A 26,059-nucleotide genomic window follows, 5' to 3' on the forward strand; every position below is an offset into this window, starting at 1 on the left:
CTTTCTTGCTAAGTTATTTCCCCCCTCGATCCTCTTGCTAGGTATTTTGCTCGCACTTTCTGGCTGAGTTATTTACCCCCTCGATCCTCTTGCTAGGTATTTTGCCCGAGCTTTCTGGCTGAGTTATTTCCCCCTCGCTCCTCTCGCTAGATATTTTGCCCGCGCTTTCTGGCTACGTTATTTTTCCCCCTCGCTCCCTCGCTCAGTATTTCGCTTGCGCTTTCTGGCTAAGTTATTTACCCCCTCGCTAGATATTTTGCCCGCGCTTTCTGGCTACGTTATTTTTCCCCCTCGCTCCCTCGCTCGGTATTTCGCTTGCGCTTTCTGGCTAAGTTATTTATCCCCTCGCTAGGTATTTTGCTCGCGCTTTCTTGCTAAGTTATTTCCCCCCTCGATCCTCTTGCTAGGTATTTTGCCCGCGCTTTCTGGCTGAGTTATTTACCCCCTCGATCCTCTTGCTAGGTATTTTGCCCGCGCTTTCTGGCTGAGTTATTTCCCCCTCGCTCCTCTCGCTGGATATTTTGCCCGCGCTTTCTGGCTGAGTTATTTCCCCCCCTCGCTCCTCTCGCTGGATATTTTGCCCGCGCTTTCTGGCTACGTTATTTTCCCCCTCGCTCCCTCGCTCGGTATTTTGCCCGCGCCTTCTCCATAAGTTATTTTCCCCCTCGCTCCTCTCGCTAGATATTTTGCCCGCGCTTTCTGGCTGAGTTATTTTTCTCGCTTCCACGCTCGGTATTTTGCCCGCGCTTTCTGGCTACGTTATTTTCCCCCCTCGCTCCCTCGCTCGGTATTTTGCCCGCGCTTCCTCTCTAAGTATTTCCCCCCCTTGCTTTTTCTTGCTATGTATTTCCCCTACCCCTCACTCTTTTTAACTAGGTCTTAAACTCTTTCTTGCTAGGTATTTTTAAACCCCGCGCTCTTTCTCACTGGGTATTTTTTTTTCCGCTTGCATTTCTAGATAGGTCTTTCCCCACCTCGCTCTTTCATGCTAGGTAGTTTTCCTGCGCTCTTTCTCTCCAATTAGTATTTATTTTTCCCTCCCTCTTTTCTCCCTTGTTCTTCTTCTGCACCTTGCTCTTCTCGCTGGGTCTTTCTCACTCGCACCTTCTTGCTGGTTTTCTTCCCCTCGCTCTTTTCCCTCCTCGTTCTTTCCATAAGGTCGTTTTCCCTGGCTCTTTCTGTCTTGCTTGCCTCGGGCCTGCTCGGCTCAGGCGGGAGAGAGTGGTGTGATTTGTACAGGCAAAGGAAATGAAAAAGGGTGAGGAGGAAGCCGGCCACGGCTAGCGGCTTCCTATCACTCCCGCCGTCTGTGGGGAAAAGGAGGCCAATATTGCTCCCTGCACAGTCCTTATCGCCGCCGGCCACTGCAAAAAGCCCCGCGATGGGAGATAGGGCCAGGCCGACTGGGGGTGGTGTGGGGGGCAAGCCAGCGCCCGCCGCCAGGGGGAGCACGGCCGCCAGCCCGGCCCAGGCTTGTTTGTCTCAATCTTTTGCCCATGTGTGCTGAGAACATGACATAATGACTAACCCTCAATCTCTCAAATGAAGCATAACGATTAAAGCTCACAGCAAAGAGGAAATCTTCCAGTTTGCCCCTGGCACCGACCAAATCATCTCCTGAATAGCTGCAAAAGTCTGATGGACTTCTTCAGGAAGACAATTATTTGAGGGATGACTAGTTGTGGATAGTAAAAACTGAAGATACAGAAATGGACCTCAACAAAAGCCCAAACAAGCACCCTATGAACAAACCCCCACATCACTAAAGTACATTGTCCACCTAGGGAAGGGGCACTGAACTACACTCTCATTCATTGTGGATAAAGCCTACAACATTCCCTGTGTTGACGACAGGAACTGAAGAGTGCTTCACATAGGCATGGTCCGTGCAAGCAAGCCTCATGGGCAGGCATTTTTATTTAATAGCTGTCTCATCTGCAAGAGACCTTTTCAGACCTCAATGCTGCCCACTATTCTTTGGCTGTTCAAGCCCCCGAGGCACCATGTGTCCTAGAGAGAAGGGCAGCACACAGAATGTTCAAGAAGGCTTTGCAAAGCCACTCCAATTCAGAGGAAAACATTGAAGAGTGGGTGATTCATCTTTTATTTGGTTCGAATAAATTGCCTTATAGAACAGCAGAACACTCCAATTCCAGAGTGACTTTAGCCCTGTCTTCATGGGAAAATGGATGTCTCCCCAGAGACAGGGGACATATATAACTCAGAGCTTTGGAATTTCGTTTATACCTTATCAAAAACATACTCTGTATCCAAAAGAGCACTGTGCTGCTGTTGCTTCTGATGTCAGCTCCGAGGAGGGAAGGAAGCAGCTTCCCCACTGGCCTCTGAGGGTCCCGTCAGATTTTTACTCACTCTGCTAGTTCATATTGAAACCTCCAGTCCCTGCTGCTGTCAGTCACCACAAACTCCTGCAGCTGCCGGAGGTGTTCTCTCCTCTTGTCCTCACGGAGCAGCTGTTGAAAATGCAGCTCCATAAATGACATGCCACCTCAAGGTGACCTCAGCACTCCCTTTCCTCCTCTGCAGGCTTAAGTTTGTCACCAGCCACAAGCCTGTGTGTCTCCCTCATGCCCATCCTCCTAGGACTTCAAGTGGCTTCACATTGCCATGGCGGCTGGCTGACCCAAGTGAGGCAGACCCTGGACAGTGCCTGTCTCTCCTCTGGGGGGGTATACCACCCACCTGCCCCAGCATCCCCTGTCTCTTGTGCTTCCCCATCCAAGGTGTCTTTGTGTTCAGCTCTGCTCTCCCTGGGGCTGAAACCCCTCATTAGCAATGAAAGGCCGGCTCTGAATAGGGTCAGTGACCACCAAAGTCCCTAGGGGCAGCCCTGGGCCACAGCCAAGCATCAAATGAGTTTCTCTCTAAGTAACTTCTAAGCTCTTGTTTTTATACACATCACTCCTTCAAGGGGAAGGGGAAGGCAGGAACAGAAGTGGTTATAGCATCTGGCAGAAAAGGTCTTTCTGTGTGCAGAGCTGGGGTTTCATCTGGGCCCAATCTCTTTCTGCAGGTGACTTCTGGGTAAGCCAGGTCACCCCCACCCTGGGGACCTTGGACTTTGCCATCCACCACCTTTCATAAGAAGCATATCCCTATGGGATCCAAGCAGCAGCAGAGGTATGAGTGTCCATTTCTAGATTCTGGCTGCATTTCAACTGCAGGACCAGAAGAGTGTGGTTGCCTCAGCAGACTGTGGGAAGGCCTGCATGATTTCTGCTCTCCTACCTTTAGGAAGTCATACAGATGTTTAAGGACTCCTACTTCATCCATATCCTTTAAAAAGCCATTGAAGACAGGCACCACGTCAGCTGCTGTCAACTGATCCCCGAGAATCACTGCCAGCTCATGAATGGAAAAGGCAAGGGTCCGCCGGACCTTCCACTAGGGGTGATAGCAGACACACGAATCACCACAAACAAGTGTAATTCAATGTTCCTAGCATTTCCCCAGAGAACAGTAAACAAGCCGGTTCACAGGCACATGAAAAGTCAGATGGGCAAGCTGTGCTGTAGCCCCCGGGGCCTCCTGCTCCCATGCTATCCTCTTTCTGTCCACACCTCTGAACAAGACCCTTTACCTGACCATCACAAGCCAGAGTTTCATAGATGTCCTTCAAGCAGTACCAGTTCTGCCGGCCGAGGGTCAGGGCCACCCCAAGGAGGCTGTAGGCACAGTGTTTGGCCATGTCAGTGTCCACAGTCTGGGCTCTAGCTGGATCAGTCATGGACGCGAACTGGTCAAGCAGAGGCTGAGGGATTATATCCTAGGAAGGAAGAGAAAGGAAATCCTTACACTGGCAAGGAGGGCCAGGGGCTGCTGAGAACAGCGAAGCAGGAGCCAGGTAAGAACAGCAAGAGAGGAGATGGGTGTCTATAGTCAGCTGGTCCAAGGGGCACCTAGGCCACAGAGAGGAGTCCGGAGAGCAGAGTGCATGGCACAGCTGCCCAGTATGGAGACCATCCTCCACAACAGCCCGGGAAGCTAGGCCCAAGGGTACCCTTTGGGATCATTACCTCATCTTTCCAACTGAAGAGAGGCCTCCCTTGGTACAAACATCACCTGTGCATGTCTGTCTCTGGAAGAGCAATGTATGCCATGACTTAAAATATTTAAGGGGCTTTGTATGGCACAAGGGGCCAATCCATAAGACAGATGCATGTAAGCCCGGCCCAACAAAAGAAGCTTACAAAATTTTTATAACAAAAAAACAAACAAACCAACCAAAAGTCATTGTCCTAAAACATTAGTGTGAGGTCAGTTCCTTCTTGTTGAGCTTTATTAATAGACTTTGAACACTTCTTCATAATTACTTTTAGAGAAGAAACACTATCAATGTAAAGAACTAGATAAACAGTTAATTCTGACAGAAGGAAAACACTTCGATTCAGTGGCTGCTCCAAAACGGAGCTTAAAGGAAGACGAAAGGCTGAGTTGTTTTGTTTCTGGTTCTTTCCTTTTGTTTCAAGGAACAAACCAACCTGCACTTTAGCTATATTCTCCTCCCCTGCTCTGTCTCCAGATGCACACTGGTTCTATTCTGAGGCTCCGTTTGATCCTGTAGAGTTGACAGGACATGTCACCAACTGAGATCAAGGGAGGACACCCATCCAAGGAACCTTCCTTCACGTCAGAAACGACAGGTGCGTCTCCTCAGGGGCATGGCATCTCTCCTGACATCAGAACACACTCTTGCCTAACTGCAGGTCTGCACTCGGTCTAGTCACCACAGGTGCTCTGTAGACGGGACCTCATACATTGACTTCAAGACTGCCTTACACAAGGCCATGCTTACTGTTAAAGCTGGTGAGGCCCAACAGTGTGGGCTGTCACTTTCCACTCTTTTAAGGCCTGGGTCTCCTTTGTGTGGCCAACTAGTCACCTTCAATACAGCTACAGAAGGAGGGATAATGGTAGGTTTTCAGAAAGGACAAAGCAGGCACCCACAGCCTTTGCTTGGAATCAGTCTACAGGTCAGGTGGTAGGCATGGCAGTGAGGGAGCAGTGACCTGGAGAGAGAAGATTCAGCCAGCAGGGGACTATTTACTCAGTAAACTGTTCTGAGTTTTCACATGTGCAAACACTCCTAATGTTTGCTGATGAACCTTTACATTAGGTTAACAATTAAAATGAGCAAGAACACTCAAATGGTGACATATTAGTCTCTGATCATTGATTAACATTAACTGAGATGGACCTGACCTTCTCCTTCAACCATAATACGGATTTCCAACTTGCACTTGAAATGTCATACTGTCTACTGTGTTAATGGATTCTGACAAATCAACTCAATATATGATCCAGGAGTCAATTAATACCCCCAATAGATGTTGTGTTTGCTCTGAGCATGCTACCAGGACCTTAGTGCCCAATGTTTACAGAGAAGCATGCTGTCTATCTGAACAGGAAACATGATGACAGTGACATTTTGGTAGGACACTCAAGGTCTCTTTTGGGCATGGTGTCTCCGATTCTCCACATGAATCAACACGCACTAACATGACATGGCTGGAATCAAATTCAGCACTTAAGGAAGGAATCCTGTCCAAGTCTTGAGTGAAGTGACTGCACAGCACTGACTTCAGGAGCTATTCATCCTGACTCAACACCACAAACACTGTGAGTGCATTTCTCCAAAAGAGCCCCCAAGCAGGGTGGCATGTTGGAGGTGCGAGGCACCACAACTCATTGATGAGAGGGCCTGTCTAGAGAACCCTAGCTCTCAAGGAGAGTCCAACCACTCTGCCATCTGTGCTCCACCTACATCTGTGGCCAGGGAGAGACATGGGGGACACAGTCAGGAGGACTTCTGAGCTAGGGCTCTTCCTTGTACAGGCCCTCCTTCTGTTGAGCGCCCTATGCTGACACGGAGCAGGCAGCACAGAGGTATGGGCCACTCTTGAACACTGGAGGACAGGGGTGCTCTCCTCTCCACATGGTCTCAGTCTCTTTCTTTTTGTCTGATTTACAACTGAGGCTCCTGGCTGACCTCCTCTGAGAGCTTAGCTTTTCATACACACCTCAGAAGACCTGGCTGAAGTGGCTCCCTGCTTTTTTCCAATTCTGCCTCTGATAAAGAAGCCCCAGTACTATCACACTCACCAGGGACAATGGTCTAGACCTTTTTCCTCTATCTTCAGGCTTTCTATAGGCAGGTATCAAAGGTAACAGGCCAGTGTTCTCAGCATTTTCTAGAAACAACACAGGCATCCCATCATTTCTTACTAACCTAACAGGCACCTTTACCAACTTATGAAACACTTTATAATCAGATTGTGCTAGTTGCTTCATTTGAATAGGCTTAGGGTGGGGGTGATAAATTAATAACTATAACCAAAATTTCAGCCATGTCAATAGAGGAGTGTGCACTTGGGTCCTAAGGACCATGAACTTGCAGAGTCTGCTCATGCTGGTTCACAGTAGTGAAAAGGCACCAATTTACCCAAGACCTGGGCAATGAGAGACCCCCAGCTTAAATTGATCCAAGTGCAAGTTGGGGAGGAACTGGGAAGGCACACAGATGCACAATGTCAAGAGGGTTAGGAAGCTTCTAGAGAGTCAGGCAAGGAAGAAGTCCAGGCCCTCTGGTTTCAGTTGGGGCTCCAGTGTCACAAGGAGCAGACTCCAGACTACAGGATAGAAAGTAAGGACCATCACCAGCAGCTGGGTATTAAAGGATGTCTGTGAACCAAGGGGCCAGCCACACTCATCACTCTCTGCGGCCTTTGCCAAGTTAGAATTCACCCTCTTCTGTTATTAAAGATGTAAGTGACTGCCAGCAATGACCCAGGACATTTACACCGTTAATCCCCCAAGAGCACTGCCTGTCATCTCCTGGGGGAGGGGGGAGTGTTTCTGGTGCCCACCCTGTTCCCGAGGAAGGGATTCAGGGTGATCAATCACCTGATTGATTGGTTGTCTAGTTATCCAAAACATGACCTTAAGAATGAAATGAAATTTGCCATTTATCTTCTCTGCAGGGATGTATTAATAAAAGCAAGCATGGCTTTGTGATTTCTGTCACATCCTCGGTGGCTGAGGGACAGGGCAGGTACTTACTGTGCTCTGTAATATCCTGGCTGCGGAGAGCTCATTCTGAGATGATGAAGCCAACAGGAGGAGGTGATTGTCAGAGACAGGGCTGGGATCTGAGAAGGACTCTTCATTTAGACCTTCTGTCTGCTTGCTCTCGGGCTCACTAGTGGAGTCGAGCTGTGTTACTCTCAGTGCAGCAGATAATACCTGAACTTGAGCTACAGGAAGAGAAGTACCAAGAATTTTAATAATTTTATGGGGCTGGATATGTGGTTCAGTTGGTAGACTGTTTGCCCAGCATTCACAAAACCCTATTTTCCACACCTTGCACCCCATCAGCTGGGTATGACAGTGTATACTTATAATCCCAGCACCTGGGGAATGGCAGCAAGAAAATCAGAAGTTCAAAGTCACACTCTATTACAAAGCAAGGACCAGACTAGCTTGAGCTATTAGAGACTCTGTCTCAAAAAAATTTGTAAAAAGATTTTAATAATTTAATGTGGATCCTGGGTTTACTTCAGATGGGTATGCACCAAGCTTTGGCCTAGGAATGGGATTCTTCCTAGAGTGTGGCTGGAAGTTTTTCTCGTCCTACCCAGCCTCAAGGTCCTGCAGCCGCTTATAAAATAATCACTGAGAGACTGAATATTAAATTGCAAATTCTATGGCCTATTAGCTCAGGCTTCTTGCTAGCTAGCTCTTATAACTTTTTTGTTGTTGTTGTTTTGTTTTGTTTTTTTCGAGACAGGGTTTCTCTGTGTAGCTTTGCACCTTTCCTGGATCTTGCTCTGTAGACCAGGCTGGCCTCGAACTCACAAAGATCCGCCTGGTTCTGCCTCCCAAGGCAGGGATTAAAGGTGTGCACCACCAACGCCCAGCTTTAGCTCTTACAATTTAACTCAACCCCTAACTATTAATCTATGTGTCTCCACGTGTTCCGTGGCTTTACCTGTGTGCCATTACGTGCTGCTCCCTGGACAGCGGTTTGGCGTCTCCCCCACTCTCCACTCTCCTCTCACTGTCTCTCTTGGATTTTCCCCCCCTCCATCCTGCCCCGCCATAGGCCAATGCAGCCTTATTTATCAACCAATCAGAGCAACACATATTCACAGCGCACAGAAAGAAATCCCACATGTGCAACTCCTCCAGAACTGGAGACTGCCTAGCACCAGGCTCTGGAGTCTCAACATGAGCTCCCAGCCAGGTGTGATGCTGGCCACATCAGCCACACAGAGCAGCACATTTGGATTCAAACTCCATCTACTAGGAAGAATCAGTTCAACTCTACTGTCTCTCACAAAGGGCAAAATGAGGTTACACAGCAGAGACGTCTGGGAGGCCATCCTCCTTGACAAGGGGTTGTCCTACTACCCATTTATAAAGCAGGATGGTGCCCCAGCCCCCACGCACACATATGCACACGCATATATCTAAGTTTATTTTCATACTAGTGTGGCTGCTCCAAGGACCTACTTTACATATATTTCTACACAAGTTAAAACTGTACAAGACACATGCACTACCCCCCCCCCCCCCCCCGCCCCTGAATGCTGTTCCTACCAATGGAAGATGCACTCCAATGTTCAGAGCTTGTCGCTGGCTCCCCACTGTGCTGGGATAAGTCTAACCTCCCAAGTGCAGCACAACAGGCCCTCTGCAAACAGCCAGAATGGGAAATGGGTCATTGGTTTCTGAATCGCTGGGGGTTATTGACTCCTTTGAGAGCTGAGGGAAGCTGCGAGTCCTTTCTTACTGAAAAATTAGCTATGTAAATATGTCCGACTACTGCAAACAATGGCTTTCCAGGAGCAGGAAAAATCCCCTTGCAGCCCATTCCTTGACCTCTAGGGTGGGGAGCCCCTACATTTTCTCCGCCTCCAGGAATGACCAGCTTCCTGCTCTGCGCTTCTTCTGGACAGCCCTCACCATCAGTCCTCACCATACCCTAGGCAGAGTTGCCCATACAATCCCACCTACCAGACTTCAAGGGTCACTGCTGGCCAGCCTCATCAGCTCTTGTTACTAGGGAGCAGGGCAGCTGTAGTAACGTGCTTCTCCATGCCAGCCCGAAGCCTGCAGCAGTCAGGAGGGGCATGCTCCTTTGTCCCTTGAGCAATCACTGGGTTCCTTTACTCACAGACTCAGGGACAAGACTAATCATGGGGCCAACTGAACCCTAACATTTCCTTTCCACAAATCACCACAAATCTTTGCCCAACAACAGCAGCAAGGGTTGCTTTTCCAGTTTCTTTGACTCAGGACAAACCCAAGTCTAGCACTGTTGATTGGCTGAGGACTAACTGGGTATGAATTAGGAGACTGGCTCCCAGCCTCCACACTTGGTGAGAGCATTAGTTATGTCATGAAAAACACCTCAAAAAAGTTGTACTTTCCGTGGCTGTATAAGACAGAAACCTTAGGATTTAGTGAAGGCCTGAGTTAATGGGTTCCAAAAGGAGGGCCACCCTGAGCTGTTTGTGGCCGGAGAGGGCACATAATGTGGGAAATGATGTCACTGTCCCTGGACCTTCCATCACCACAGATGTGCCCAAGCAGTGTCCCCTGTCCTGTCAGGGCTCCTCCAAGCTGTGCACATGTGGTCTGGAAACCCTCTTCACACATGTCCTGCCTGGAGATACCAGACTGTACTAGACACAACCCCAACTGTGGGGACAGTGTAAGTGATTACACGGCAGCACAGGAGCCTGGGGTGGGTGCAGGGGAGGAAGCAGTCCTGTGCCATTCACAATACACAGACATCCTGCCTTCACCTTGAATGTCTGGGTCCTGCAGCAGATGCCCCTGCAGAGTCTGCAGGACTTTCTGGATCTCACTCCTGGCCACACAGCTGTCACACACAGCCTCAGGTCCACTGTGGCTCTCTTCCAGTGGCCCAGCCACACTCAGAAGTACCTCCACATCTTTGCTCACGTCAGGCAGAGGAGTTCGCCAATACAGGAAAGTGCTGAACATGTCCTCAGAAGTCCCTGGACCTGCTTCAGGGCAACTGTTGCTGAGGCAGCCACTGACACCTGGGAGCTCTGGGGAAACTGCAGGCATTTCAGCTCTGGTGGAAGACAGCCTCCCTGGCTGCTTTCCTCTAGTGTCTGTGGAAGAAGTGCTGCCATGCAGATGACTGGTCTCTGCTGAGGTCCCTTCTGGAATGAGATCTGGCTCCATGTGCACAGGTGTTTTAGAACTGGAGGGAGGGAGGAAGCAAGCTCTCACTATGGAGTGGACAGAAGGAACTGGAAGCAGACGCCTCCACCCTCCTCAGTCCTACTCTTTTCTGACTGCATACCTACCACATTGTGTCGGAAGACTGCAACCTCACAGCCTCACTTAGCACCGCTTTGCCCTCTGGGAGGATGGGGTGCACTGAAAATACCCCAAGAAGTTCAGCCAGCATCCACCACATGTTTATCAGCACCCCAGCAGGGGGCAGGCTTTGGGACAAAAGACTCAGAAACTAGGAAGAGCTGTCTTGTGTGCCAGCCTCTTGGAAAGCCTTGATGAGGAAGACCTGGTCCCAGGGCAGGGCACTGTGGAAGCACAGTGAGTGCTAATGGAGGATAGATGAGGCTGAGGAGGATCTGTATTAAAGGTGCCACCGCCCACACAATCCTACCTCACACTCCGATAGAGCACTCACTGCAGAGGGATGCTCAGAAACATACCCACCTTCCTCAGAGAGCAAGAAAGACAAGCCCAAGGCTGCCACCACACTAGAAAGACACTGAGAGTCAACGCAGCACACAGGGATGGGGCCTCTGTACACACAGAATGTCCCATGTCACAATGTACATCTGGGGAGACTTCACCTTTTTCTCTGTGTAAATTCTCCAAAGAACTTCATTAATCAAGGAGAAAGAGACAATTTTCTTTACAGGTTATTTAATCACCACCCTCAATGAATATTTTATCTAAACTGAGGAGACATGGTAGCTTCATTATTTATAACCCGGCAGTCATGTTTCAAAATCGTTATTGCAATTACTTTTTGCTTCTTTACATAATTAAAGCTCTAATATTCCATCTTGCCCAGAAGGTCACTATTACTAAAACTGGAGATGAGATAATTGCTAGAATTCTAGGTAGATGCTTGAGGTGAAAGGGGGGTGGGCTGTGCCAAGCATCCTGGCTGGAGCTTACCCTGCTGAGGAGCAAGCACTACAAATGCCGGGCCTCCCCGAGGCAAAGGCAGACTCCCCCTCTTGGCTCGGTGGCCTGATGCTCAGGGTGCCGCCCTCCTGAACACATAGGCTGGCAGCCCTGGACGGTCTTGCAAATGTGGAGATAAAGGGGCCAAGTGACTGGAAGACAGCTTGGCGCACCTAGAACCAGAGCACACAGTGTTGACCTGCAGCAGGTACCAGATCAGACACCAGGCAGGGACAGAGAAGGCTGATCTCAGGTCTGCTACTTTCCAACCATCCCTAAAAGCCAAGCAAAGCACTGTCAACAGAAAACAGGTACATCGAACACTACAATGTAGTCTTCATGCTTCCAGTCTGTGAACTCCGCATGACAGTAGACTTCATGGGGTCTGGAGGAAGACCTAACTGACAGCGTCCAACCTGCCTGTGACAGTGTAGGAGAAAGGTAAAGCACTTAAACATTTTTCTTCTCAGTTCTGGCTACTACAATGTGCACTTTTCTAAGCATTGACCCCAAAGGTGTTGAGATTTCAGTTACCCTAACGTAGCTCTGACTACACCCATCAGTGACTGAAAGGGAAAAAAGATATATATGAGCTAGAAACCAAGATGGAAGCCGGAGACAGCTTGACAGCTGGAGAGATTGATACCACAGAGGCCAATGTAGCTGCTAGTTGTGTAAGCACTCACCTATCGACAGGGATCACCAATGAGTTTGATGAAGAGAAGGCGAGAGCTGGGCCTGTGGACCTCAGGGGCGGTGTTGTAGGGCACAGCATGAAGCATTCAGAGCATGCTTTCCGCATCCCCCACATGTTATCGGAGCATAGCTCAAAAAACGTTGTTATCTACCAAAACAAAGGAACAAAATTATGGAGCCACTCAAATCTGAATGCCCTGTGGATGTTCAGCACCTGTCCCAGTAGCCTATAAAGGTGGAGCCACAGGGGCATAACAAAACAATAATAAAAAATAATAGCAAAACACATTCTCTAAAGGTATCATATAAAAGAAATAGGAAATAAGAAAAGAAAGCATAGCTCTTTCACCACCTAACTTTAACAATTGATTTGGTTAAATTTAAGAAGATAATGGAGAAACCAACAAAGACAGCTAAAAAGTCAGAGGATCAGTAAGCAGCAGGCTTGCCCAGCCACCAGCACTGTCTTTGACTGGGGTACTGACAGTCTGTGTGGTTGAGAGTAGGCATGGGGTCACACCTGGGATCCCAGCACTCAGAAGGCTGAGATGGAAGGACTGCAAGTCTGAGCTAGCCTGGGCTACACAGAATGTTTTAGACTGTATATCATTTCTGCCCACAGACATGCAAACTATGTCTAGAGGAAGGCAGATGATCCATGTGTGCTCCTCTGGAAATCATTTGAGTTCTGTGCTCAGACTGGGAATGTGTGCTGTAGGGCTCTCCACTGAGCTTGGCTGCTATATTTTTCTGGTTTATTAGCAAATGAGTTAAATATAATTTTTTACATGTGTCCATTTATGTCTATATGAAGGTGGCCATTATATCTTTTAAATTTTATCTTTTAAAGGGCTTTGATTTTAATATCCTAATGTAAAACACTTAGCTTAAAATGTTTCGCAAACGGGAGCATGATAAGCAGAGAGGAGTGACCTACAGAACAGAAAGGTAGCTGTGCTGGCCACTGCCACCCTCACCAGAGACATCAACAAGTTGCTAATGGTCTTGATGCCTTCAGAGCAGAAGCTCAGGATAAATTGTCTTGGGTTAGTTACAATGGCTTTGATGTGGCTTACACTTTAAATGAAACAAAATGTGTTTCTGAACTGAAATTTAAAAATCTATTTAGAAAGCTGGGTGGTGGGGGAGCATGCCTTTAATCCCAGCACTTGGGAGGCAGAGGCAGGTGGATCTCTGTGAGTTGGAGGCCAGCCTGGTCTACAGAGTGAGTTCCAGGATAGGCTTTAAAAGCTACACAGAGAAACCCTGTCTCGAAAAAAACAAAAAACAAAAAACAAAACAAAACAAAACAAAAAATCAATTTAGAGATGATCCTCTTTGAGGTTAAATTCCAACCACAGAGCTAGTGCATTAAATAAAGAGAAAGATGCAGTCTCAGTGCCCAGCAGCTGCCGGGGCACAGATGAACAGTAGAATCTCTGCCCTCAAGATCCCCATCCCTGAAACCCTCACAAGGTCCTCTATAAACAAAAGGCTACAGGGGGTGAAAAGAAAAAAGAAACATTCTATAGCATGTGGGCAGGTGAGTCTGAGCAAGGAAAGAAGGGTGTAATGCACTCCAGCTGAACCAGCAGCATGTGGTGGTCTCAATGCACAAAAATACAGGCCTCCCCGCTGAGGTACGTGGCCAGAGCTGAACCCACACAAACCAGCACAGTGGCACAGATGTGGGGTGACTGTAGGTATAGTAGAAGAGATACTTGTGATGGGACATGAATGGTGACAAGGCTCTGGATTTTAACCTACCAATTAAGAAAAAGATGCCTAGTATTTGCAGGCTCAAGGGCACAGAACAGCTCCAGAAGGGGTGGTGGGGAGGCGATACAGAGTGCAGACAGAAGAGACACAGGACAATGTGACCAGGAGTGGGGGCAGCATGAAGGACACAAGGCACAGAGTCTGGGCTCTTTGTGACCACTCACTTGCCAACCAGACTTGCAAACTACACCAAGAAGTATGGTACCAATTACGATTGGCAAAACTGCACATACCAAAAATTTCTCAGTGGCTTCTTGTCCAACAGCATGACAAATATCACCAAAATGCATGACACAGGCCTATGAAAGACAAAGGCATCATTTCTTTGTCTTTCTTTTTGTCTTAACAAATTGTACAACCTAACAAGCAGGAACTCTGAGAGCAATTATCCCTAGTCAGACAGCTAACAAGCCTGTACCAGACCCATCGCCCACACAGCACCATGCAAGGTGCCTGCTGCATTGAAAACAGGGATTTACAGGAGGGTGCCCACTTCTTTGGCTTACTGGCTCCTAATTGATCTTGATGCATAATGCATTTGGTAGTGGTAGAGAAGAGCCTGTTTGCTTCCCTGCAGAGTGAACGAGATCCCCAGTCCTGACCACATGTGGCATGGGGGCCTGAAAAGCAAGGAAGAGGCTGGGCATCACTATCTCTAAACGAGGCTGTGACAGCCAAACTCTGAGCAACCCAAAGGGAAACCTGGAGTGGGGTGGAAGGTAGAGTGAAGACGACGGGGCTCTGGAGCAAATCATCTCAGGGACCAACGACCCTGTGAATCTGTATATTGCTATCTCGCCAGCCATGGAATCCCCTCCCAGAGTGTTTACTAAACAAGTAGACAGAAACTCTAGAGGGTCAGACTTGGAGTTTTCAACTTAAACAGAGATTCTGATCTCTTATGTTCCCACCTTCCGAACTTGGAAGAGTTTCCCATCACTACACAGTTCACAGAATCGAGGCAGCAGCAGGTACTTAACTGCGCTCTTAGTCAGCATGGATGCCATTCTGCAGATTATCTGTAAGCAACAAGACAAGCAGGATGGGCTGACATACCCAAACATCTCCATCACATGTGACACAAAGACATGCATTCAAAATAGTTCTCAGCTGGGCGGTGGTGGTGCAAGCCTTTAATCCCAGCACTCAGGAGGCAGAGGCAGGCAGATCTCTGTGAGTTCCAGGCCAGTCTTGTCTACAGAGTAAGTTCTAGGACAGCCAAGAATAAAGAGAAACCCTGTCTCGAAAAACCAAAATAGTTCTCAAATAGCCAGGAAGGAAAATACAGGACACCTTTGGAGTTCTATCAAGTCAGATGATCAACAGAGGCCAAATATGCCTCTAACTTTACCCAGATATGAGCTCTCCTGCCGCCCCATGAGCAACTGCCCAACCCCTACCATGTACCCACTGCTGGTCTTCACTGGCTTGTTTTACCTTCAGAAGGGTCTCTGTCCTACTTTTCAGATAAGGTGACCAGTACAGAAACATGTCAAGTGGTTTAAACACAAATGAACTGCCTTGAAGTGAGACAGAGCCATAGGACACACAGGCAACATTGCTCCACACAGCTGTGGGTGGACATGCTTCATGCTCTCCATCCCTGAGCAGAAAATGAGACCCCAAGCAAACATTAGAGGGTTACTGGTTTGAGAACTCAGGTTTGAGCCTTCCAGGAAAGCTGGAAAGAGTACAGAGTACTTAGGGAGGAGGCGAAGCCAAAGAAAGGAGAGACCATCATGATTCTATTCTATCTGACTCACTGGACAATCTCTGAACTGGGCACATACAAGGGGGCATGGTGAGGGTCACATGACCTAGAAAGCAGGATCTGAAGTAACACAGCCAAGGCAACACTCTTCAGAGGAAAATAAGAGAATCTAGTTTCTATTTTATCAACAAGCTACAACACAAAACAACAACAAAACCTGCACAGGCATGAATGTAGCACCATTAAAAAAATAAATAAGCAGCTGGCGGTGGTAGCGCATGCCTTTAATTCCAGCACTTGGGAGGCAGAGCCAGGTGGATCTCTGTGAGTTCGAGGCCAGCCTGGGCTACCAAGTGAGTGCCAGGAAAAGGCGCAAAGCTACACAGAGAAACCCTGTCTCGGAAAACAAAATAAATAAATAAATAGATAGATAAATAAATAAATAAATCAAGAGACTAGAAAGTGTGATCCATGGCTTAAAAAAAAATCAGTTAGTATCCAGAAGTTAGAATTTATAGACTTAAAAAAGAATTTAAGGCAGCCATTATAAATATGCTTGAGAACTACAAAGAAAAGATAGTTACAATGAATGAGCAGATCAAGACTCTCATCAAAGAAACAGAAACTACAGAATATAACCACATAGTAACAGAATAGCTTTGCAACAGGTGCCCTTGAATGTGACTGAGAAACAGCAAGTTAGGGAAGGTATCAACTCTGGATGTGCCTGTGAAGGCATCTCTAGGAAGCAGCCCTGGCCCAAGAGTGTTTTAACCCACTAATGGGTGTGGTGGTATTGTGTTCCCCAAAATATTGTGCACTCTAATAAACTTATCTGGGGTCAGAGACAGAACAGCTACATTATTAAACATAGAGGACAGGCAGTGGTAGTACACACCTTTAATCCTAGCATTCCAGAGGCAGAGATCCATCTGTTCAAGGATACAGCCAAGCATGGTGACTCATGCCTTTAATCCCAGGGAGTGATGGTAGAAAACAGAAAGATATATAAGGCATGAGGACCAGAAACTAGACACATTTGGCTGGTTAAGCTTTTAGGCTTCTAGCAGCAGTTCAGCTGAGTGAGATTCATTCTGAATGAGGACTGAGAGGCTTCCAGTCTGAGGAAACAGGATCAGCTGAGAAACTGGCAAGGTGAGGTGGCTGTGGCTTGTTCTGTGTCTCTGATCTTCCAGCATTCACCCCCAATACCTGTCTTGGGTTTGTTCTTATTAATAATACCTGTTAAGATTCCTACTACAAATGGGGGGGGGGCCTTAGGGTATGAAGAAGGCCATGGGAGCATTTGGGGACTGGATCTGGCCCTGGTCTCTCCCATTCCTGCTCCATTCTGCTCCCTGTCCTTGATGTCATTCATTCTGCCTCATCTTCCCCAACATGACAGATGCCAATCTCTGAAATTGCAAAAATAATAAAACAAATAAATATTTCCTCCTTGTGAGTCACTTCTATCAGGCATTGTTACAGCAGTGAGCCTGCAACCTTCCATGAGCTTTTCTGGATGAACTATTGTACAGGTAACAGCTGTGGAACTGAAGCACCAGTTATCTGAAGGCAGTGAGCAACAACCAAAAGGCAGAGGCTGCATGTCTATCTGCCTTAAAAGATGAAGGCCTGGCAGGAATGCTGGCACAGGCCTTCAATTTTGCACTCAAGAATCTGAAACAAGAGGATTATGAAGTACATTGGGTTCAAGGCCAGCCAGGCCTACACAGTGAAATTACCTCAAAAAACTAAAAGGATGCTGCACTGCAAAGTAAGGAGTGTATGAAGGAACACAACACCAAACTTCCTAAACCCTGTAAAATCTAGGTTGTTCAACAAATACAGAGTAGGATAAACATTGTTAGAACCCAAAGAGAAAAGAGGAGAGAGAAAAAAAACTTGGGGAAGATACTGTATCTAAAAAGCTTGGGGGAGATACTGCATCTATAAAAGCTTGGGGGTAGATACTGTATCTAAAAAAGCTTGGGGGGAATACTGTATCTATAAATGCTTGGGGGAAAGATACTGTATCTATAAATACTTGGGGAAGATAGTGTATCTATAAAAGCTTGGGTGAGATACTGTATCTAAAAAGCTTGCGGGAGATACTGTACCTAAAAAAGCTTGGGGGAGATACTGTATCTAAAAAGCTTGGGGGAGATACTGTATCTATAAATGCTTGGGAGAGATACTGTATCTAAAAAAGCTTGGGGGGATACTGTATCTATAAAAGCTTGGGGGAGATACTGTATCTAAAAAAGCTTGGGGGAGATACTGTATCTATAAATGCTTGGGAGAGATACTGTATCTAAAAAAGCTTGGGGGAGATACTGTATCTATAAATGCTTGGGAGAGATACTGTATCTAAAAAAGCTTGGGGGAGATACTGTATCTATAAAAGCTTGGGGGAGATACTGCATCTATAAAAGCTTGGGGGGATACTGTATCTATAAATGCTTGGGGGGGAGATACTGTATCTATAAATGCTTGGGGGGATACTGTATCTATAAATGCTTGGGGGGGATACTGTATCTATAAATGCTTGGGGGGGATACTGTATCTATAAAAGCTTGGGGGAGATACTGTATCTATAAATGCTTGGGGGGGGATACTGTATCTATAAATGCTTGGGGGGGGATACTGTATCTATAAAAGCTTGGAGGAGATACTGTATCTATGAATGCTGGGGGGGATACTTTATCTATAAAAGCTTGAGGGAGATACTGTATCTATAAAAGCTGAAGATAGATACTGTATCTATAAAAGCTTGGGGGAGCTACTGTGTCTATAAAAGCTGAAGATAGATACTGTATCTATAAAAGCTTGGGGGAGCTACTGTGTCTATAAAAGCTGAAGATAGATACTGTCAGAGAGAAACAGGAAAGCCGATGGCAGCTTTAACACGCTACAAGGAAATACAAAGCTGGAGACCCAGGATTCTATACCCAGCAAAACTAGTATAAAAATTGAGAAAAGTAAAGACTCTTTTAAGACCAGAACCACTCGGAGCCTTGAAGCAAGTTTCTTCACATGGAAGACAAATGACAGGAAAAGCAGTCACCCAAAATGGCAAAACTGAGCATATAAAATGCTATTATCTTTCTCTTAGCAATTTCTGGTTCATAATGTAACATATGAAAGCAATGCACAGAAGGTGAGAGTGAGTGACAGAGACTGTGCTGATAAAGAAATAAGAATGGAATCCTACAAAGTATTCAGTTACCCCAACACACAAAGAAGAATTAACAGAGGAACGAAAACTGATAAGAAAAAGAGAAAACAAACAGCAAAAGGGTGGCAATAAATCCAAACATGTCAACAACAATATCAAGCAAAATGGATTAAGTATGCCAATTAAAAGGCATAAACTATGGGACTGGACACAAGAGACCCAATCTTGTGCCCATGAAAAGAAAAACGTTTAAACATAAATAATTCTGCTTGATGATGAAAGTTAGTAAATCGGAAGGGTGTAAACATTAAACCTGCCTCTTTAAATACAGCAGAAAAGACAGGCTTAAAACCACTGTTTCCTTTGGCAAAGCAAGTCAGCTGAACTCTAGGAAGCAGAAGGCGGCCAGGCAGTGGTGGCGCATGCCTGTAATCCCAGTACTCGGGAGGCAGAGGCAGGTGGATCTCTGTGAGTTCAAGGCCAGCCTGGTCTACAAAGCTAGTTCAGGAAGCAGAAGGCAGAAGAACAAAGGAGAAAGCCACAGGCAAATAAGCAGTGGAGAAAGTTTAAGGTTAAAAACTGGGTTGAAATGCTAAGAGCTGATAACCATGAATGAAAGGAAACACTACAGCTCTGTCAGACAGTGAAAAGACAAGGGACTACTGCCAACAACTCTATCCTACTAAATCTCGTAGTTCAGATGAAGAAAGTAAGTTTTCTTAAACATAAAAGAAAAACAAAAATGAACCCCTCATCCGAACTGAATTTCTAGAGCCACAGGTTGACTGGGCATGCGAACAAGAATTGAAGAGGAGAAAAGGATCCTGATCTTAAACAAAACTTCTCCGAAGGGCCACTTCACAATGGGGGGTCAGTTAGGTGCAAAGGCCAAGGTGTAAGTCTGAAAATGAGGCCTACTGCACATTCTACTTACTTCTGAGAAGACACAGCAGCTGCGAACTTGGCAGACACCATCTCTGACTACACTAAAACTGGTCCTGAGCTTTCTGCCATGACATGCCATGACATACCAAGAACATACTATGTCTATAACATTCCCATCAGAGAAACAGAGGCTACCACCAAAACGGAGGAGACACTAGGCATGCCAAGACAGAAGACATTCTACAAAAAAACTGGTCTAGACTGTGTCAAAGACTTCCCAAGTTACAAAATTCAAAGACTTAGGAACGACTTAAGATCAGGAGACTAGAGACAGGACGACTCAGGGTCAGGAGAGACTGACAAAGACACGTGATGTGAAGGTGGGTGACATTAGTACTCGCTTAACTGTTCCGACTTCCACCCTTCTACTGTGGTTCTCCAAAACTTTCCTTGTGCTAGGACAACACGCTGAAGTGTTTCAGTATAAAATGACCGTGTCTCCAACTCATTCTCAAATGGCTAGTGTATGCCTATGTGTGTATACAGACACACACACACACATACATGCTTTACACAATCTATATAGACACGTGCATGCTCTACATGCACATGTGTGTAAACAGAAAAGGAAGAATGGCATAAATGAAGGTGACAGGCTGCCAGGGAGCAGGGACAAGGGCACCCAGGAGCTCATGTTTATATTTTCTAACTCTTCTGCAAGTTTGAAATTAAAACAGAATAAAAAGCTACCTCCTTTAGAAAGAATATCCCAAAATATAAGTAAACAGGAGAAAAAGCGCAAAGGAGGGAGGACGGATGGATGGATGGACGGATGGACATTCTGTCTCCAAGCTCTGTCTCTCAGGGACACAGCACTGCCATGGTACAGTAAAGAATTCTGGGTAGGTAATAGAGCCATCATTCTGTTGAGAATTTGTACACAGACAGGAGAAGAGGGGAGGGGAAGAAAGAAACACAAAGAAACCTAATTGGGGTGAGGGAAAGGTAATCCAAGCCCAGAACACAAATCAGGACAAGGCCTGTGTCTTCAAACTCTAAGGACACCTGCTTCTGATGTAATGCTTAGCAGAGTGTACAGTGACAGCCACAATAAATGAGGATGTGAGACCTCTGTATCCAGGGCAACGGGCAACTAAAGAGCTCCCTGTATCTCTTTCCACTCCTCCCCGTCCACCACACCCACATGACCTTATTACTACACCATATAAGACAAATCCAGAATCATTAAAAGGCAGCACACAGTGACAAGAAATGACATTCCAGAAGCCCCGGGAAGCACTTGTGTGGAATGACGGTCTTCACTGAGTTGCTTGGAGCCAACTATTCTTTACAGCCCACTATAGCATTCTTCTTAAATAAATGCACAAATAAAAAAGAGCTCAAAATCAGGATGACGACAAAAACTGAGAAAGCCTTACTGTGAAAACGTGTTGAGAGAAAAACAGGCTTCTGACAATTAGTTATCATCACAGAATGCTAATGGCCTCCCTGCAAGCAAGAGGAATTATAATTGGTCTCCAGTGGCCTGTTTATCCTGTCGAGATATAATTACAAGATACAGCGCTCACAGTTTTTACCAATCCATTCATCCGACAACTAACATTTATTCAGCACTGACTCTGAGCTTGGCCTTGTGTTGGGTGCTAATGCCATGAGGCCACAGTGACCCTAGGTCAAAGCTCCCCATTTCAAGGGACAGGTAAATGGGACTTCATAACTCAACTGCTAAGTGAAAGGAGATGGGACATGCAACAGCCTGTGATCACAGAGAGGAGGGTGTCACTAACAGTGATCAAAGTGTCTGGAAAGACATCAACAAAGAAATGTGCCTATCCATGTGACAAACCAAGAACTGAGCCTTGTCCCCACAGGAAAGCTGCACTGTCTAAATGCAGCGAACAGTAGGCTAGCTCATGGTCCCAATCATGCAGGCACCTAAGCCGTGAGAATCATTACTGACTGACTGGGACTCCCAATGAGAATAGAAGTTGAGGAAGAGACAGATGTGTGTGTTATCCACGTGACAGGCCATATCCTGCAGAGCATCCTCCTTCTGAGTTGGCATGTGCTTATGTATCTACAGATGTCACAACATCCACACACAAGGCTGCAAAGAGAGTTCAGAATGCAGATTGTCCAGCCTAATCCTTGTCCACCAACACCATCCCTCTCTGCCAGCCAATGGCTTCCTAAATAGTTTCTCAGTGGACACATGCTAGTACTCAGAGTTTAGGGTAGTGTCCACTGAACCAGACAACATTTTCCTTGGGGAGCTTCATAACACACATGTGACCTCTTCTTTTTTAAATAAAAGCATCTATATGCTACATACATTGTCATTTCCCAGCTGAAAAGAAGACAGCCCCACAGCTCTTGGTTTCCTTCCAGGCTCCAGGGGAAGAAGTGCGCCAGAGCACAGCTGGGTCAAAGAACAGCATCTCCTGCCCCTGTGGGATCCATGGAAAGATGAGCATGCCCTCCAAACGCACATGAGAGGACAGGGCTGGGTGACGGGTCTGGGAGCACACAGTAGGGCTTCAAGTCACAAACCAGAAACCAATTTCTTCTGCCAATGGCCTGTGGGGATTGTTTATGGAAGGCTTCTTATATTTTCTAAATAGCTCTACCAAAAAAAAAAAAAAAAAAAAAAAAAAAGAACGAAAATAGAAAATGGGGGGGGGGGTAAGGGTAGGGTGGGTGTATGCCACTGACAAGCATGGAGTGTTTGGAAACAAAACAAAATAGAAATCCTCTAGAAACGCCTTCAGCACTACTCTCCATGGCGTGACCTGTCTTCAGGGATAAAATACTTGGCTGCCAGTTGTAACCTTGGAAACTCGTCGGACCAACCTCCAAATGAAAAAGAAGATCCACTTGGCAAAGTTCACTGCTCGACTGCCAAACACCCTGGCTAAATGCTATTATCCAGGTTCATTTTGCGAAGTAAATTAAATTTCTTGTAGAGAAACTTGAAATTTATAAAAGAACCCTGGAGAATTTGAATTTTAATAATCAATTATTCCTCAGACTGATTCATCTTATAAACATATGGAATATGCAAAAAATTAAATTAGTTTAAAAACCCAGACCTTTAACGCATAGTTGAAAAAAACTTTTACATAAATGAAGAGTAATCGCCAAATGTTCTGACGCCGCAATATAATTTTTTAGCTACATGGCGTATAATGCTTTTGCACTTTGGGAAAAAAAATAATTCCTTCCTTTAACATCATTCCTTTCTGAACAAGAAAACAACTATGTGCTCACCCAGCATTCATCATCCAGGCTTAGGATTCTAAAACCCTTTATGCAAAAATATTTCCTAAAAGGCTGGACCAATCCTGCAGCTTTGAACTGTAATTCACAGAAAGGGTCAAGCACACAGCCTCATCTGCACGGGTCAACGGAGGGGCAGTAGCTGAAGTAAATGAGATGGCCCATGATGGTCCCTGAACACAGAGAAGGAGCAAGGCTAGACTGTGGCACTGGGCAAGCATAGCAGAACCCAGCACTACTCAGAATCAAATAAGGAGGAAGGAGGAAGTCACGGCTACTGCAGTCCCCTAATAAGAGTTTATGCAGCCTGATACCACAGGCTACCACATATGGAAAACCAACAAGGCAGGCCAGATGCTGGATCTACCTCCCTCAGCTTCTACAGGTGTGCTGCCACACCCACTTGTCAGGGATTGGTCATTTATAAAAGGCATTAGGTGTAATGAGGTGTCTGACTATCTAAGTACTGCCTAACATTACCTCACACAATATTCCCGGCCCCTAACTTTGAGAAACAAGGCCTCAGTCCACCAGGCTGAGGAGCTTTGCTGTGAGAATAAGTATCCTACCCAGCATTAGTTTGAGTTAGCGGTTGGTTGACCCTTACCTGGCTGGGACATCTCCAACCCTGATGCTCCAAGAATGAGCATGTCTAAAAAACAGGCTCAAAACTACCTATGGAAATTCCCTGAAGGAGTCCTGGCCACCTAACTCAGGGAATGGTGCTGGCCAAAATCCAACTCTTGTGAAAATTCAAGTCCTACATACATTAGCCACCAAGTGCACAAGCCACACTCCCAGAAGGACTTACACTCAGGGCCTCTGCTCTGCACTTGTCATCACAGGCAGGGGCAAAGCGCTCCAGCAGAATGGGCCACACCTTGCCTTCGACATCACACTGGGAAATTAGATCTTGCTCCAGAAGAGCCAGCAGCACTTCCTGGCTGGATTTTCTGACCGGGAGGGGAAATAGTAGAAGGTGAAATAGGAGATGGGTAGATGCTTTCTCCAGGAAGGAGACAGCTCTCCCCAGGTGGTCCTTCATCTTCTTCTGGGTCTACCCTTCGCTCCGCTTCCTGAAAGAGCCCTAGTATCCTGGTGTAACCATTCCTCCCACATGTACACCTTTGTGTGATTAATAACTGTCATGTGTCTTCCAGATTAGAGGGCAGTGCCATTTCTGAACTGCCTGTTCTCAGCACACCCTTAGCACAGGCAGCAGGTGACACAGCACATCTCACTTTGTTAGGGCTAGTTGAATGGACACACATCTGCCCCACTGGCACAAGTATCAGAATAAAAGCCAACACCTACTCCTAATCCTATGCAAACCTGGCCTACCACACACAAGACCTGGGCGGTACCTGGAAGAGCCCCAATATGGTAGAGAACATTACAGAAATAAGATGCTTCTCATCCCTGGTCCTTGTGGAGTGAGCTAACACCAAGGTGTAAAGGGACCAAAAGAAGCTAAAGAGGCATTTTTTGGGGAAATGAAAGCACCTGAAATTCCCATTTATAGAGAGAGCAATGAAATATGCAGTTCATTGTCAGGAGAGGAAGGCAACAGAGTCCTAACAGGACCTGAAGTGAACAGACCTTGTCACCAACGATCAGTCCATAGCAGAGTACAAGAGGGCAAGCTCCAAGGCTGCAGCCACAAAGGCTACATGACACCAGGGCTTCTGACCCCTGTGCAGGAAAACAGTGCTTCAAAAAGATGGCTCTGCTAGCAGTGCTCCGGGTGAATTGCAGGTGGTAAGAGAGGTGCACAGAAGGCCAGCTAAGGCATCGAAGGCAGAGCCCGTCTGGGAGTAATGAGGCCCGGCTAGCTAGCTGTGTCAAGAAAGGTGATGTCCTAGCAATATTACCCTGCATGGTGACAAGACTGGGTCCTGCTACAATGATTCAGGTGTCAAATTGACTGAGGAGCAGGCATGTGCCAGGACATCAGAAGGCCATAAGACAAAGAAACAATTCTGGGGCAGCCTGGACAGAGAACACTCACTTGGGGTGGCACCAAGTCCACAGGGAGTGTACCAGGAGGGAGTCAGAACACTCACAGGTGACCACTAAGGATACACAGAGCACAGTGGGCAGCAGGAACTGGACAGTCACGGTGGAGATAAAAGACACGGAGACAGGTATCCAAAGACAGGAGCTGCCAAGAACAGTAATTAGTCAATCTCTGGAACATGCAGCTCTGAAGGTCTGAGTTTGGATCTTGTCCATGAGCTGAAGGGTTCAGTCCTTGGCCTGTGGCAATGCTGGAAGATAGGGAGACCTTTGGGTCAAGGGGTAAAAGCCCAGCAGAAGAAAACCAGGTCACTGGGTTGTTCTGGGTACTCTCTTTGCTTCCTGTCCATCATGAGCTGAGCTGTTCTGCTCCATGCATGCTCCCTGATACAATGTTCTGCTCCACACAGGTTCAAAAGCAACAGAGCCAACTGGCCACAGCACAAAACTTCTGAACCCAGGAGCCCAAACACACCTTTCCTCTCTTCGTTTGTCTGTTTGTTTGTTTTTCAAGACAGGGTTTCTATGCCACCCTGGCTGTCCTAGAACTCACCCTGTAGACCAGGCTGGCCTCGAATTCACAGAGACCCACCTGCCTCTGCCTCCTGAGATCTGGAATTAAAGGCATGTGCCACCAACGCCCAGCTTAACCTTCCTCTTGGAAATTGAATTATCTGGTATCGTGACATAGTGATGGAAAATGAATGGATCTTTGAAGATGTGATTAAGGACCCTGATGTCAGCCTGGATTAGCCCAGTGGTCCTAAGTGTCATCACAAGTATGGATTATGACAAGAGAGAGGAGAGGAGAAAGTGTGAAGAAATGCTTAGAAATGGAGGCATCGAAGGACATAACCATCAGGAGCTGGACAGGTGAGGGCAGGTTCTCCTCAGAGCTCTGTGGCCCAACCCTGACAACACTTTGTTCCCAAACTGTAAGAGTAAAGGCCCAGGGCTTTGAGCTGCCAAGTTCTTGGCACTTTGTTACAGTCACCCCAGGAAACCAATACACAAGCAAGGGGAACAGGACTTCAGGATCACAGAACAGCATGCTCAAAAGAACAGGAAGATGAGATCTGGGGACGTGACAAGTTCCAGGTGACAGAAGCAAGGAACTGAGAGTGAGGGAAGGTAAGCCCAGGAAAGACTGTCACTGTGCCATTAAGACCTCTGGGGATCAACGCAACTACAATGAGTGCCATCAAGGGCTGGAGAGCACAGGAGTGCCAAGATCACACTTTAGTATGTGTGATGGTGACAGAGTACAGCCTGTGGTG

The 26,059-nt window shown here is 46.7% G+C and overlaps 1 protein-coding gene across 6 annotated transcripts in view; it reads right to left on the minus strand.

The window, feature by feature from the left end:
* Positions 1 to 928: 928 nt before the first annotated feature.
* LOC118582695 (serine/threonine-protein phosphatase 4 regulatory subunit 1-like) overlaps positions 929 to 26,059 on the minus strand; it is a 77,209-nt gene continuing 52,078 nt past the window's right edge. For 5 of the 6 annotated variants that reach the window (XM_036185745.1, XM_036185741.1, XM_036185744.1 and 2 more), the window contains 6 exons: positions 11,907 to 12,064; positions 9,831 to 10,258; positions 7,081 to 7,274; positions 3,602 to 3,787; positions 3,250 to 3,405; positions 929 to 2,474 (listed from right to left, as the gene is read on the minus strand). In XM_036185745.1, the coding sequence (XP_036041638.1) occupies positions 2,370 to 2,474; positions 3,250 to 3,405; positions 3,602 to 3,787; positions 7,081 to 7,274; positions 9,831 to 10,258; positions 11,907 to 12,064 (1,227 nt within the window). In that variant the 3' untranslated portion in view covers positions 929 to 2,369. Of the gene's footprint in view, positions 2,475 to 3,249; positions 3,406 to 3,601; positions 3,788 to 7,080; positions 7,275 to 8,619; positions 8,714 to 9,830; positions 10,259 to 11,906; positions 12,065 to 26,059 lie in introns of all 6 variants that reach the window. The other variant, XM_036185743.1, reaches the window with a different exon arrangement.

This window comes from Onychomys torridus, chromosome 4, assembly GCF_903995425.1.
Source record: "Onychomys torridus chromosome 4, mOncTor1.1, whole genome shotgun sequence".
In the NCBI taxonomy this organism is placed as follows: domain Eukaryota; kingdom Metazoa; phylum Chordata; class Mammalia; order Rodentia; family Cricetidae; genus Onychomys; species Onychomys torridus.